We start from the raw sequence: 14608 nt of genomic DNA, 5'->3' as shown, positions 1-14608 counted from the left end.
AGAGATTATTTCAAAAAGAAATGGAAATGCGAAAGCTTGATCTCCAGAGGGAAAAGTTAGCAATGGAGGAAAGAGAGAAGGAAAGAGACAGAGAGTACCGACTTAAAAAGCTGGACTTTAAAGAGACAACAGATGCTGAGGAAAGTTCTGCTGATGATAAAACCTTTGCAGTTTGCATATCAGCCAATGATGTCCTCAAGCTTGTTATTCTTCTTAATCTTAAGCGGGGGCATTGGAAAGGAAAAAAATATATGTAAAACGTGTGACTTGCAGCCACCGCTTCCCTCTATCGCGTTACTAAAACCATAGCAAACATACCTCACTACAGTGTGCGTGCAGACAATAAACTCGGGCTTGGAATTCCACTGGTGATAGGTGATGTAGTAATGAGTCTGGAGCCAAATCCACCGCTGTCCTTTGGTCAAGAAACGATAATAACAAGACTTGCCCTTCCCAAACTGCATCACTGCACAGAAATGAGCAAAAATGTAAGTGACAAGCCATGATATATTGATTTCAAGTTACAACTTTAAATTTTAGAAAAGATACATTTCCTTCCATTATGTGGATGGTGATGCCCTCTGTTTTAAGTTATTCCTGTTTCTATATTTGCATTCAGCAGAGTAGCAGGCCATTCTGCCCAACTGGTCTATGCTGGTGTTTATACTCCACGCAAGCCTCCTCCCACCCCTCTTCATTTAACCCTATCAGCATACCCTTCTATTCCTTCTTCCCTCACATACTCATCTAGCTTCCCCTTGACTTAATCCACTATTGGCTTCAACTATTCCTTGCGGCATGTGAGCTTCACATTCTAACTATTCTCTGGGCCAGTACAGCTCACAATCTGGATCCAAGGTAAGGGTGGCTTAGCATTTGGTTGTCAGTTGATTCTCATTCCCCCCCCTCCTCCGACAAGCCCCTCTCCCTCTTTTTAGAGGAGGGGCGTAGCCAAGACCCAACACTACACGCAAGCCTGAGTAGACACATCCTTCCACCTCATGTTGTCATCGCCCACACACTAGCCTTCCCCTGTGACCAAGTGTTGAATTAATGAGTCAGTTTTGTGTTCCAGGCCTTTGCCCATGAGAAATTGAATCAGGACCTTATCATATTCATTTCACAAAAAGGTGCTTACAACCTGCAGGTGGGAAAACATTTCATCAATTTGAGCTGGATTTGAAACAGAATATTCAATTTCCAAGCACTGTTGAGGGCCATAGAGTAAGAGCATTCCCTTGTGGTAAATCCTTCTGTGACATATTAAGCGTTTTATGTCTTTCTTGACTATGTAGGTGAGAAGCATGGAGCTTCGGAACCATGTGAATGAGGAGTAGATGGCCTTAGTGTGGCAAATATTAGAAAGCTGGGCGGGTCAGAGAGAATACTTGTAATGGAACCCATCTAACTTCCTTCTATTTATTTAGTAACTGGTTACAGACCTGGGGAGATCTCCCCTATAAAGGTTTAATCCATGTTCTCATTAATCAGTGTCCATGGGGTAGATCTTGACTTATTCAGCCATAGCACAAAGCAAGTGACGGAAATGTTGAATTATTTTTACTTTCAGTGCCTTTAAGTCAGGAGAGATGTAAAACAGGCTGTCGACTTGTTATTCAAGTAAGTCAAGATCTGCTCTGACATCTCAAATCTTGGTGTACAGAGTTGAGGCTTGTCTGCCAGAGAAAAGCAACAATGAGAATAAACCCTTTCCCAAACTGCCAGGCTCACAACATTTCAAACAGGGCAAAGCAGAAACGGGAAATAGAAAGTAAGTAGAGATAGAACGGAGATGCCTGGGTTCTAGGCATGTCTTAGTGTGGTTTGGAAACCACAGGACAGAGGTCAGGCAGCCCTGCTGTGAAACATCTCTTACTAAATCCAAAATGATCAAACTATATTAATAGAATAACAAATTACGGGGTGCAAATTATAATTTCCCACATGATTCACCACACTGATTAAGCAAATAGATAAACCAAACAGCCCAAAACATAAATTTAAATGAATGCCGCACAGAGTGCAGTTTATTCATACTTAATTTTAATTATTAGTCCCAAGTGAGGGGTTAAATGTCAGTAGGCTATCATGCATTGATCTATAACATGTTTTCCTATCTTATTACTGGCACTGTCCCTATTAGCTATCACTATTGTATACAACCAGTCACCTACAGTGTTCATGGCATCTTGCTAGAAGTTCCAGGTCATCAACATGGTAGTAATCATAGCCAGATGTTCCTAGCACTTCGAATGGTAAGTAACCTATAATTGGAGGGGCCCTGATAAAGAGGAACAAGGTACATGAAGAACGTTAGTTTTGGAGGAGCCGCAGACTGTTAACTACTGAAATCTTCATTCACAGCATATGGAACAAAAGTAAGTAGAGGACCAGAAAAGATAATTCAGTCCATTTGGCTGGTCACAAAAATGAATACCTCTCAATTGCCTAGTTAAGGTATCTGTGCAGTTAAATATTTCCACATTGCCTGCTCCTTGTGTCTCTCTCTGGTCAGTTCATTCATTCACCACTGTTGGGTAAATGGATTCAATCTAATGTGTCCCTATCCTTTCCCAACCCTAACCTTGAACCATATCATCTCGTTCTCGAACATGCAGAAACCCCCAATATATTAACAGGGGTTCCATTTACCTTTTCCCTCAAGCGTCTTGAATATGACATTGAGTTAATTCTTTTTCAGCAACTCTCTTTAAATAGTTAACATAACCTAACCTAGACATTTTACAAACACTGTATATGCAATGTAATAATTTAGCAGAAAAAAACCCTCCTCTCTCTAACCCACCCCGCAACCCCCTAGCTCCACCTTGCCTCCACCCTAGTTTGTGACAATAGGTTAATTTCTTCTCCTGGTTTCCACTGCTGATATTTTCCTTCATGATATTCATTACAGCTGTAACCACACTTTAAAAGTACTTCACTGACTGTAAAACACGTTGGGATGCCTGAGGTTGTGATAGGCATGTAGAAATGCAAATCTTTTCCTGCAGGTTAAATGTGGAGAAATGGCTTTTTCCTCCACTCAACCCCTCCCTTAAAATGGACCATTCCTCCACTGAAGCCTGCCAGGCCAAGGGCAGCACGGGTCAATGAACAGCTACGCGTAGCTGCCCTTTCTAATTCCGTGACATTTCCATTCTTCAGGCTCTTTCCCTTAAGGCTTGTCAGACTGACTTTGTTTGGCGAGGCTCAATTACTCTGAAGCCTGCCTGACTGAATCGGGTTTGACAACTTGGCTGTCCTCACAACTTAAATGTGTGACGCAACTGTTGTTTTGTGTGAGCAATTATTTCAAAATTATGAATCTGCTGCATGAGCTTATGTCATGTGCCATTTTTACAGTATCTGGGCATATTGTGCGGTGAAGATATGTGGAGAAATGGCTTTTTCCTCCACTCAATCCATCCCATAAAATGGACCATTCCTCCATTATGTCATCTGCACCTGTCAAAAGACCATTGCCATATTGCTCATTTTGATTCATATGTTATTGCATGTGAAAAAGTTACTGTATTGGTACTAACTATGTGGCTGGAGGTACGAGCTATGCACCAATGTCCTCACCTGTCCCACTTTTCCAACGCCTGGCTGGCTAAATCAGACCCATTCTCAACATTTACTCGCCTGATCGATTGAATTGTTTTACAGTTGTGTTAAACATGTCAAGTCAGCAGCTTTCCACTTTAGAATATTAGAAAACCGAGGACAAGAGGAGGGCTGGTGGGTCCATCAAGCTCTCTCTTTTCGCAATATCATATACCTCCTATCATGGATTCCAGCTCACCCATTTAATTTCCTGAGGGAAAGCTGTGCAAAGCTGTTCCATGATTGCTGAAGGTTTAGATATCTAGAAGTTTACATACACACTAATTGCCAAAAAATTTAGATGCACACTGACCTCCTAAGGCTATCAGGAATATTCACCTATCCTCACATCCTACTTTTTCAAGCTTATGTGACTGTGACAAGGATGAACTGTCATTCCTTTATTGGACTCTAGTCTTTTGCATGGTTGACCACACCATCCTCCTCTTAATGCCTCTCCACCATTATTCAGCAGCTTGGCACTGCACTTGCCTGATTCCATTCGTGGTGATTTAATCACAGTTAGGGAATCATCCATAATGGCTACTATTCCCACTCCAGCACTGTTACCTCTGGTATCCCCCACCAAGGATCTATCCTTAGGCCCCTCCTATTTCCCATTTACATTCTCCGCCCTCAGCGACATCATCCAAAAACACGGCACTAATTTCCACATGTAGGCTTGTAAGAATCCTGAGAAAACCCTACATTGAGTCCTCTTGCTAATTAATGAAAACTAACTTAAATACTATGGGCAGAAATTTCCGCTCGGCGGACGGGCATGCACCTGACCTGCTCGAGCATGAAGTGACGCGCGTTGATGTTGGCTGAGCGTGCCGACGTTAACGTCGCGCGATAGTCCGGTCGGTGGGCATGCATCGGGGTTGGCAGCACGCCCGCCGACAATTAAAAGGCTCGTTAAGGCCATTAAGCAATCAATTAACCGTAAATTTCTCGCTGCCCGTCCAACCTAACGGCTGACAGGGCAGGTGAAAAGGCCAAGCGGCCTTTGCATTTTTTTGAGAAACCTCATCCACGGGGTGGGATGAGGTTTCGATAAGCAAATAAAAATAAAACAAAAACTTTAATTTTTCATGAATAACCATGTCCCTGCTCATGTGACAGAGCATGCAGTGCTCACTCGCGCTCGGCCCGCTCGCTCTCAGCCTCACCGCTGAGCGCTGCCGCTCGCGTTTCAGGCTGGGCAGGCCTTAATTGGCCAGCCAGCGTGAAATTGCAGTGCGGTGCCAATCGTGGGCAGCGGTCAGCTTCCCGCCTGCCCCCGTTGAGCCCCCCCCCCCTGCCAAGGGCAATATTCTGCCCTATGACTGACTAAACACTCCTGTCATTTCATTGTCAAACTAAATCTTAGACTGAACTTCTCTTTAATTCCTGCTTATAATGTGTCATGCGTAAAAGCAGCTTGATGGGAAATTGTGATTTGAGCCTTATTCATGGACCAAATTGTAAAAATGAAACCTTCAGCAGAAATCTGGTCGCTGTTATGAAAAGTAAAAGCTAAACACATCAGCAGAATCCAAGAGCCCCAGGTGTGGGTAAAGCCAGGACAAAATAGCCACATATTTTTTTTCTTGCTTATTCAAGCTTGGCATTGGAATGATCAGGAGCTGATAAGAGTCCAAATGTGGGGGTCCAGAGGTCTTGAGACTCTGACCTGACTTGGGCAGGTAGGTAGGTGACATCTTTTGTAATTCAGCTGTGCAAATAATAGCAAGGTAAGGATTGGATTTGATCTGCGTGGACAGTACTACCGTAGCAAATAAGCCCTTGAAAGGGTCCTGAACCAGGGGTCTGCTGGCCAGAGGCATGGGCGCTACTGAATGAGCCACTCGGGCTTTGGTTGTGCTACCAGTCGATTGAGGTGATGGATCTAGCTTGCTTGACACTTTTGTGTGCTAGTTTGCTTCTAATTTTCAGCCGACAAGTCAGCAATGTGAAAAAAAGAACCACATGCAAAGTGTCTCCCTGTCAGTACACAGCCTCTCCTTCGGCAATGCTCAGATGTGCCTCCTCGTGGCGATACATGGAAATTGGGTCCTCGCAACCTCAGGCTAAAGCTTCAGAGGAACTCTGAGGAGATTTAGGCCCCCAGACATGCAGTGTGCAGGCCCACTGCCATATGGACGTGCCCTGCCACTCATGAACCAAGCTCCCAGCTGAGGTTGGAAAGTTCCACTGCCTTGGGGATTCTGCAGGGGAGTTGATGGTCAGAGGAGTAAACCCTAACTAAAAATCTGGAGTGGAGCTCAAAGCCAGAGTTATGTCAAATGTATCATTTTTCAGGCAACTCCTGCAACCTGGTGCCGGTGCTTTGCATTCCTTTGAACTCAACTGGAGAGGTCAAGGGGGGGAACCCTGATGTTTGGCCAGTCCAGAGTCTCCATAAATTTAGCTCAGGTTTGTGGCCTGAAGAGGAGTTTAGCTGCAGAACATTAACACTGTAGTATATAGTTCTGATAAAAACTTTTGGGGGAGATGTAGAGTATGTATATAGCTGGGATAAAGACTTGAGGGGAGGTGTAGAGTAACAGGAGCACCTGATACTGATATAACTATGATGCAATGTCACAAGATTAAGAGACTGAGATCTGGTGGGAAGCAGAAATATAACCTCGTGCAGAGTACTGGGATGTACATAGACCTGTAAATAAACAAGAATGTTTTTTATGAATAGCAGTTAATGATAGCTTCCTTACAGTAACAAGCAAACCCTAAAGAAACCCCATCTGGACCCCAACTCAAGATGAAACAAACACAACACAGGAGACAGCAAGTCTCAAGTGATCAGTCCGACTTGGTTGGTGTGGAGAATGGGTCTTCGATGGCGGGAGGGACCATCATGTCACTGGTCAGCCACATCTCACCTCAAGTCAGGCAGCTCCTAATTAGTAAGATGCTGACCCACCTCAATCCATCTGCTTAAATGGGTCCCTGGAGCTTAGAGTCTTTGCTCAACAAGTGGATGAAATCCATTACATTCGGCAATCACACGAAAGAAAGAAATAAAATAAATGAAAAGAAGAAGATGCCCACTCTTTGATTGGCAAGCTGGAACATGAAGACCATGTGATCGACAGGAAACTTGCAGCTGGTTGATAAGGTGCCTCTGATACCCCAAATTCCAACACAGCTACGACTCCCAACCATCACCACCATCTCTCTCTCTCAACCCCTTCACTATGTATGAATTGTCAGATGGCTTGTTAACTGTATGGGCAGAAATTTTGTCCGACTAAACTTTGGGATGACTGAAGCCATTCTCTTTGGCCCCTGATCCAACAGCAATTCTCAAGGCACTGACTCCATCAGTCTCCCTCGCGACAGTCTGAGAGCAAACCAACTGAGATGACCACATATCTCTGCCATCACTAAGATCATCTATTCTATCTCCATAACATTATCTGTCTCCACCTCTGTCTCAGCTCATTTGCTGCTGAAACCTGCATCCATGTCTTTGTTATCTCTAAACTGACTATTACAATGCGCTTCTGGCCAGCCTCCCCGTTCTATCCTCCATAAACTTGAGGTCATTCAAAACTCTACTGCCCTACCTCACTAACATCAAGTCCCGTTCGCCAATCACCCCATGAGCTTGATAACCTGCATTGCTTCCCTGCCTCAGTTGTACATTCTCATCCTTAATTTCCAATCCCACCTTCCACCCAACCCCCCCACACACACTCTCTCTGCTATCTCTGCAGCCTCCTCTAGCCCTACAACTATATTTGTGCTTCTCCAATTCTGGCATCTAGACCAGCCCAATTTTAACCAGTCCATCGGTGGCAGCCATGCCTTCAACTGCTGAGGTGCTAAGCTGTGGCATTCTCTCTCCATCTCTCTACCAGCAATTCCCCCTTCAAGACACTCCTTAAAACTTACCTCTCATTTGCCCTAATGGCTCGGCGTCAATTTTTGTTTGATATTGCTCCTCTAAAGTATCCTGGAACATTTTGCTTTTTTAAAAGGTGCTACATAAATGCACATTGATGCTGCTTCTGTTGCTGACTGGCTACTCACCACCCCTTCCTCTGGTTCTGATGAAAGGTCATTGACACTTTGCCTGTTCTCCTCTCCACCACTGTTGTCTGGCTTGATGAGCTGCTGCATCCGGAAATTTGCCCGAGCCAACCGTGCCCTGCATTTCTACCGGGGTCTTCTGAACCCAGATGCCCCAGAAATGCAGAGCCCAGAGTCTGTCGGGGAACTCCAACTGATCACAGTAGTGTTGGGGGAAGACAAGTCATGCTCCCCTTTTGGAACATGAGCAGCCGTGTGGTAAGTTTAAATGTCCAGTCTGAAAGTTAGTGAATAGATGTTAGTGAATGGATGTTAGTGAATGGGTGAGTGAATGGGGTGAGTGAATGGATGAATAGGTGGGTGAGGTGGGTAAATGAGCAGGGGGTAGTTGGCTGAGGTGGGTAAGTGGGTAAATGGGTAGGCGGGGGAGGTGTGTAACTAGGTAGGTGGGTAAATAGGTAATTGGATTGGGGAGGGTGTAGGTGGGTGAGTGGGTAGTCAGGCTGGGGGTTATTCAGGTCAGGTCAGGAGGGCATTTGGGGAAGTGTCAGAGTTTATCGGTGAGTTTCATGGGGTCTGGAGGGTAATGGGATGGGGGTGGGGTAGGGTCAGGGGTGTAGTCTGGAGTGTCAGTATGAGTGATTGGGGGGGGTGAATTCTGGAGTTACCCAGGAGTTAGACTGTTTTGATCTGTCTAATGTTTTCTGGATAATTACTCAGGTAAGTACATTGGAACTGTCCAAAGTCTTTGACTTTAACTCAGAGTCAGAGACATTCAAGGAGGGTCCTGGGACCAGGGGAATTGCCCATCAGAAGTTGAAACTTCCCAGGCTATTCCCACGTAGGTCCGCATGTCGGGGCTTCCACAGGGTGCCAATGCGTATCTCAGTCATACACCTGGTCTCCGAAGTTTCCCCTTTCCCCTTCTCCAATACTAAAGGAAGCTTAATGTTCTTTGGTGTATTTGATGATCTCAGTACACTTGTACCTTCCACCCTGTTCATAGTCAGACTTTTATTAATCTCTTTTTTAAACAGTTAATCTGCACAGTACCTATTAATATTGGGGTTGGAACTGAGCAGAAGAACTTTGAGAATAGGATAGGGGCAGCAGAGATTGAGAAACAGTATACGGACAGGAGACTATTGGAAACAAGATACAGGCAATAGGGCTTTGAAGGATTGTGGTAAATTACCTGTGATCCAGGAATAGGAATTTCCACTCTAAGCTATGCCGTGATGTAAATTCTTCACATGATTCTTCCACATTGCACAGTTCCTGCATTAAAAACAACCTATCATCAGAAGTGATTACTGTTAAACTTACTGGAGCCTTAGGATTGTGAACTTTTCTGAAGTGCAAACCACAATTATCAACAACAACTTTATTTATATAGTGCCTTTAATGTATTAAAATGTCCCAAGGTGTTTCACAGGAGTGTTAGAAAAAAAAAAGACACTAAGGAGATATTAGGTCAGATGACCAAAAGCCTGGTACAGAGGCAGAGAGGTACCGGGAGGGAATTCAAGAGCTTGAGGCCTAGTTTGCTGAAGGCACGGCCATCAATGGTGGAGCGATTAAAATCAGGAGGCCCAAGAGAACAAAATTAGATGAGTGCCGATAAACTGGAGGGTTGCAGAGTGGGAGAAGATTACAGAGATAGAGAGAGGCGAGGCCACAGAGGGACTTGAAAACAATGATGAGAGTTTTAAAATGAAGGCACTGCTTGGCCAGGAACCAAAGTAGACCAGTGAGCACAGGGGTGATGGTTGAATGGGACTTGGTGTGAGTTAGGACACAGGCAGCAAAACCTTTGTTATCATCAAGATTACAGAGGGTAAAATGTGGGAGACCAGCCAGGAGTGTGCTGGAATAGTCAAGATTGGAGGTAACAAAGGCATGAGTGAGAGCTTCAGTAGCAGATGAACTGAGGTGGGATGAGGTTCCTTCTATATCCTTTTGTAGATATTTGTTGTAGCAAAGATATGCAAACATAACTATCAAGGTATCTAAACAGTTTCAAAGACATACTATTGGAACAACTGTGCATAAATGTATGAGAATCACATATTCACTTTTAGTTGTTTTGGAAGGATATGCTGATAGAGTTAGATGCAGAGAGATCAATGACCAAGGATATAGATTTAAAGTAGTTGGAAGAAGGCTTAGAGGTGAATTGAGGAGTAATTTCTTCACCCAGAAGGTGTTGGGGGTCTGGCAACTCACTGTCTGAAAGGGTGGTAGAGACAGAAACCCCTCAAAACACTTGGACATGTATTTGAGGTGCTATAACTTACAGCAAGTTCACTCCCCCACCCTTCCCTATAGAACTCTTTGGTACATAGCCTGGACTTGATCTGGCCTTCATTTGGAGTCTCGTGGGTATTGGAGTAGTTTCTGCTCTTGAGGACAAGTGTGCGCATGTGTGCTTTTTTCCCTTTATCCATTCATAGGATGTGGGCGTCGCTGGCAAGGCCAGTATTTGTTGCCCATTCCGAACTGCCCTTGAAACGGAATAGCTTGCTAGGCCATTTCAGGGGACAGTTAAGAGTCAACCACATTGCTGTGAGTCTGGAGTCACATGTAAGCCAGACCAGGTAAGGATGGCAGATTTCCTGCCATAAAGGACTTCAGATGGTTTTTTGTGACAATCAATGATAGTTGTCATGGTCACCATTATTAATTTATTAATTGAATTTAAATTCCATCAGCTGAAGTGGTAGGATTTGAATTTGTGTCCCCATCAGCTTGGGCCTCTCAGAGAGAGAGAGAGAGCGAGAGAGACAGAGACAGAGAGAGACAGAAAGAGAGAGAGAGAGAGATGGAGATGGAGATGTATCATGGGCATTGTAAGCTGTGATACTTCAATACCCAGAGTACCCTATAACAATACATGCCACCAGGCAGCTTGTTGATCTTGAATTAATTATAAAGAACAGGACATTTAAAATGTTGCCATTTCAACCCACCAATTGTGTGAAATCTAAATCTCCCCCTAAACTTTACACATTTGTATGTAAAAAGCTCTCTCGGATTTAACGGCCGGAGTTTGGCGGCCCCATCGCGGTGGGGATAGGGTTGTAAAATGCGGCGAGCCATTTTAAACTCCATTGACTTCGGTGGGACCATAAAACCCCATTGTCGTAAAATTCTGCCCAACATGTGGGATGAGCTTTATTTGTGTTTCTGGGGGCAGAGTGGTAGGGTTGGAGCATTCGTATTCACGTTGGGGGAAGACGACAAAGCCAATGAGCTGTTTTAGTGGTAAGCTTGGACACTGAAGGTGCTGTCCATGAGTCACCACTGCCCAACACCAAAGCCATTGACCACCAGTGCAAGGCCTGGTGGTAGAGAGACTTGCCTGTTTAGCCCAATCCCAGCTGGAGCTTCTACAAATTCACTGTGGGGTGTAAATGGCAGAGAAACAAAACTCTTTATGATCTTAGTCATGTAAATAACCAACTCTGTAATTATAACCAGCATCATGGGAGACCTTGTAGTACCAATAAAGAAACAAAACCTCTGGGAAAAACATTCCACAATAGAAAAGATATCACATTAAGACGTGAGAGGATATTATGGAATTGAATTAGCCACTCTTGTTTGTAGTAGACTCATTATACAGCCTGAAATAACAAGTCACTTTAATGAAAGTGACATTAATGTAAAAGGGCTGCATGGAGAACTCAACAGGTTCCTTCTTTTATTCGATTTTTAATCTGGAGATTTGAAGAATGTCTAAAAAGCAACGTGTTCATTGTGCTTACCTTTAAAAACTGTGGGATGACAAGGCGCACAGTAGCCACAAGGCAGATTTGTTCCTTTGCTGCAGATCTAAATGACCTTGAAATGGCTGATTCAAAGCCATTACAAGAAGACATAGGCACTGGAATGACAATAATGCCTTTTCAGAACATGGGAAACAGTTTTGCTTCAACTATTACCTACACAAGACTGTCATTGTAAAACATTGTGCACTGACTGTAAAAGCTGAATTTAAATCTGGATATATCCTTTGAATAAAAATGGGCTGAATTTTCCCAGGGCTGGGATGATTAGCCTGGAGATGGGGAGGCGGGGAAAATAGCAGAGGGCCATGTAGGGGTGGCTCCCTGGCACATTCTGATTGCCAGGGAGCTTTTCCAGGGAGGGCTAGGAAGCAGGTCGGCTGCCCACACCATGGAAGATGGCGGCCAACTTGAATTGTTGAGGTTAGGGGAAACTTTGTGGCTTCTTTGCCATTTTGCCGCCGGCAGAATGTCACCCCTCTCTCCCGCTGTGCACAGAGGCCACCAGCTCAATGGAGGCTATAAGCCAGAGCACCAGCGGAGCCGGAGGTCCCATGCTGCTAAGAGGGGGATACGTTTATAAGAGGCGACAGTCGCGGTCGAGAATAATCCATTGGAACAGCTTCCCGTCAAAATCGCGTGATATTCCGGTCTAGATCTCGCTTTTTTAATCCCTGATGACTATCCCAGTAAGGGCATCTCCATGTTGTGGTGCCCTCACAGTCCTGCCTTAGTAAAGCTGACCTATCCTGGCGGGGCTACACAGCTGCCACACCTCTGACTGGGCTGACAACATTGAGAGCCCGTCTGCCATCCTCAATAGGACAGCGGGCTTGGTAGCAACCAATTAGAAGGCCTCCTTTGGGAAGACCCCCATTCAGTCCTGACACGGGAGACCTGAAGCCTGCAGCAAAATTCAGCCCAGTCGTTTATAAGATCTAGATTGCTCGTGGCAAAAATAATCTTATTTCAATAATTTATGGTTTTCAGTAAAGAGCCACAATGGGACTGTTAAACTGTTTTTGATCTCTTGTTGATCATGAAATAATTAACAAGAGCAGGGCATGTAAAACATTATAATTTGAACTCACCAATATTGTGAAATCTAAAGCTTCCTACAAATTTTACATATTCATACGTAAGGGGATCTTTCGGGTCTAATGACCCTCTTGAAAAATGACAACAAAACTCAATGTGATTTTGACCTAGGGAAAAGGAAGAAAAGCCTGTGTTATTATTGAAGTCACCTTATCAGATTACTCTGGGACATATGCACAAAGTAAATCTTCCCATCTTATTTTCAATCATTTTTTTAAGAAAATAGATTATACCACAATGAATAATTCTAACTTTAATTCAAGGATTGGACATTTTCTCATAAATATATTCAAGACAAATTATTTTCAGAGAATAATGAGTTAATGTCAGTAACTTACTCTCAGATATGACCATCTGGTCTAAACCTGCAAACACCATTGCATCTTCCATTCAGAGCAGCTAATCAGGATTCTTTCCTACTGCACTGTGGCCTGTGAAATACAGATTTTCCACAGAATTTTTGCTTCAACATAAATGTTTGCTTCATTAATGGCAAAGTTCTGCGTGGTTTAAGTCTAAACTGCCTGGGTGGAAATTTCTTTGTCTTCCGTTCCTGAGACGTCCTGAGGGAAAGGAATTTTGGCAAGCTCAACTAACTCTTTCTCAATGTCCTTGCCTGGTGTTGTGGGGGCATAACAGCCTCAAAATGGGGCCGTTACCCTCAACGCTTGAAACTCCTTTGCTGCTGGAATGGACAGCCAAGCATGAAACTGCTGAGTCTGGTTCACTAATGCCCTTCAGGGAAGGAAATCTGCCATGCTTTCCCGGTCTGGCCTACATGTGACACCAGATCCACACCAATCTCATTAACCCTTAACTTCCCTCTGAAATGGCCAAGCAAGTCACCCAGCACCCATATTCAATGAATTAAGAGAAACACAAGCCTGTCAATCATTCAGCTTTCTCTTCGACCCTTTGTTTTTTGTCCGAGGGGGCTGGATAGTTTGATAGTTTTGGGAGGGTGGGGGTAGTATGGGGGTGGAGGACAGCAGGAACTCTGAGTGTTTGGGGAAGGTTTGATGGTCTACCTGCTCTTTTCCTCTTGTCAGCCATGGCTCAGTTGGTAGCATTCTCAGCCCTGAGTCACAAGGTTCCAGGTTCGAGTCCCACTCCAGGACTTGCAGCCAAAAATAAAGGCTGACACTTCCAGTGTAGCACTGAGGGAGTACTGCACTGTTGGAAATGTCATCTTTTTGATGAGACATTAAACCAAGGCCCTATCTGCCTGCTCGGGTGAATGTAAAAGATCCTATGGCACTATTTTGAAGAAGGGCAGGGGAGTTATCCCCAGTGTCCTGGCCAATATTTATCCCTCATGCAACATCACAACAAAAAAAGATTTATCTGGTCATTATTACATTGCTATTTGTGGGAGCTTGCTGTGTACAACTTAGGTTACTACATTACAACAGTGACTATACTTCAAAAGTACCTCATTGGTTGGTAAAGTGCTTTGAAATGTCCAGTGGTTGCAAAAGTGCTGTGTAAATACAAATCTTTCTTTTTTCCTTTGTTTTGCCCTGTTATTTTTGCCTATTCCTCAGTGGTCTGGTGAGAATGAGATGGTGGGCATTTATACACAAGACATGGCAATCAGTCTGGAGGGATGGAGCATTTGATCATTTGACTGCTGTCAGTTACCATGCATCAGATTATATTCAAATTGGCACCATGAGGGGATGTTCAAATGAGGTAGAGCTGATTTTGAGAATGCAGATTTTGAGATGAATCGAATTGCCATCGTAAACTAAAATGTGATTATTTTACAGGTTTTCGAAGGTCGATGGGATTAAAAATTATTTCAGCCATTGGAATTTCTTACAAGTGTTCGGACCTGTTTACTTTAGGAGATTATCAGTCACAGGTTACAAGTACATAAAAGAAATGTTAATGCTTTAACCGTGTTGTCCATTTAAAACAGGCCAGCTGTGCAAAGCCTTCTGAATTGTGTGCTGATGAAAACATGTTAATTGTGCAGAACGTCCTTTAATGTCTTTGTCCCCAGGGTCAGGGTGTCAGTAAGCTCAAAAGCTATCAACCCTTCTCTCAATCATTTTGAACATTTGTCCAGCCTCGTC

General features: G+C 44.0%; 1 protein-coding gene across 1 annotated transcript in view; it reads right to left on the bottom strand.

Annotated features, from left to right (window-relative positions):
* npas2 (neuronal PAS domain protein 2) overlaps positions 1–14608 on the bottom strand; it is a 77527-nt gene that overhangs the window by 41928 nt on the left and 20991 nt on the right. The window contains exons 6-10 of the mRNA XM_078546177.1: positions 12524–12637; positions 11412–11530; positions 8840–8922; positions 2175–2281; positions 319–466 (exon numbers count right to left, since the gene is read on the bottom strand). Coding sequence (XP_078402303.1) covers positions 319–466; positions 2175–2281; positions 8840–8922; positions 11412–11530; positions 12524–12637 — 571 coding nt within the window. The remainder of the gene's footprint in view (positions 1–318; positions 467–2174; positions 2282–8839; positions 8923–11411; positions 11531–12523; positions 12638–14608) is intronic.

This window comes from Cetorhinus maximus, chromosome 8 (genome assembly GCF_964194155.1).
Source record: "Cetorhinus maximus chromosome 8, sCetMax3.hap1.1, whole genome shotgun sequence".
Classification (NCBI taxonomy): domain Eukaryota; kingdom Metazoa; phylum Chordata; class Chondrichthyes; order Lamniformes; family Cetorhinidae; genus Cetorhinus; species Cetorhinus maximus.
The sequence above is the reverse complement of the archived record's forward strand: the minus strand, read 5'-3'. Positions and strand labels throughout refer to the sequence as shown.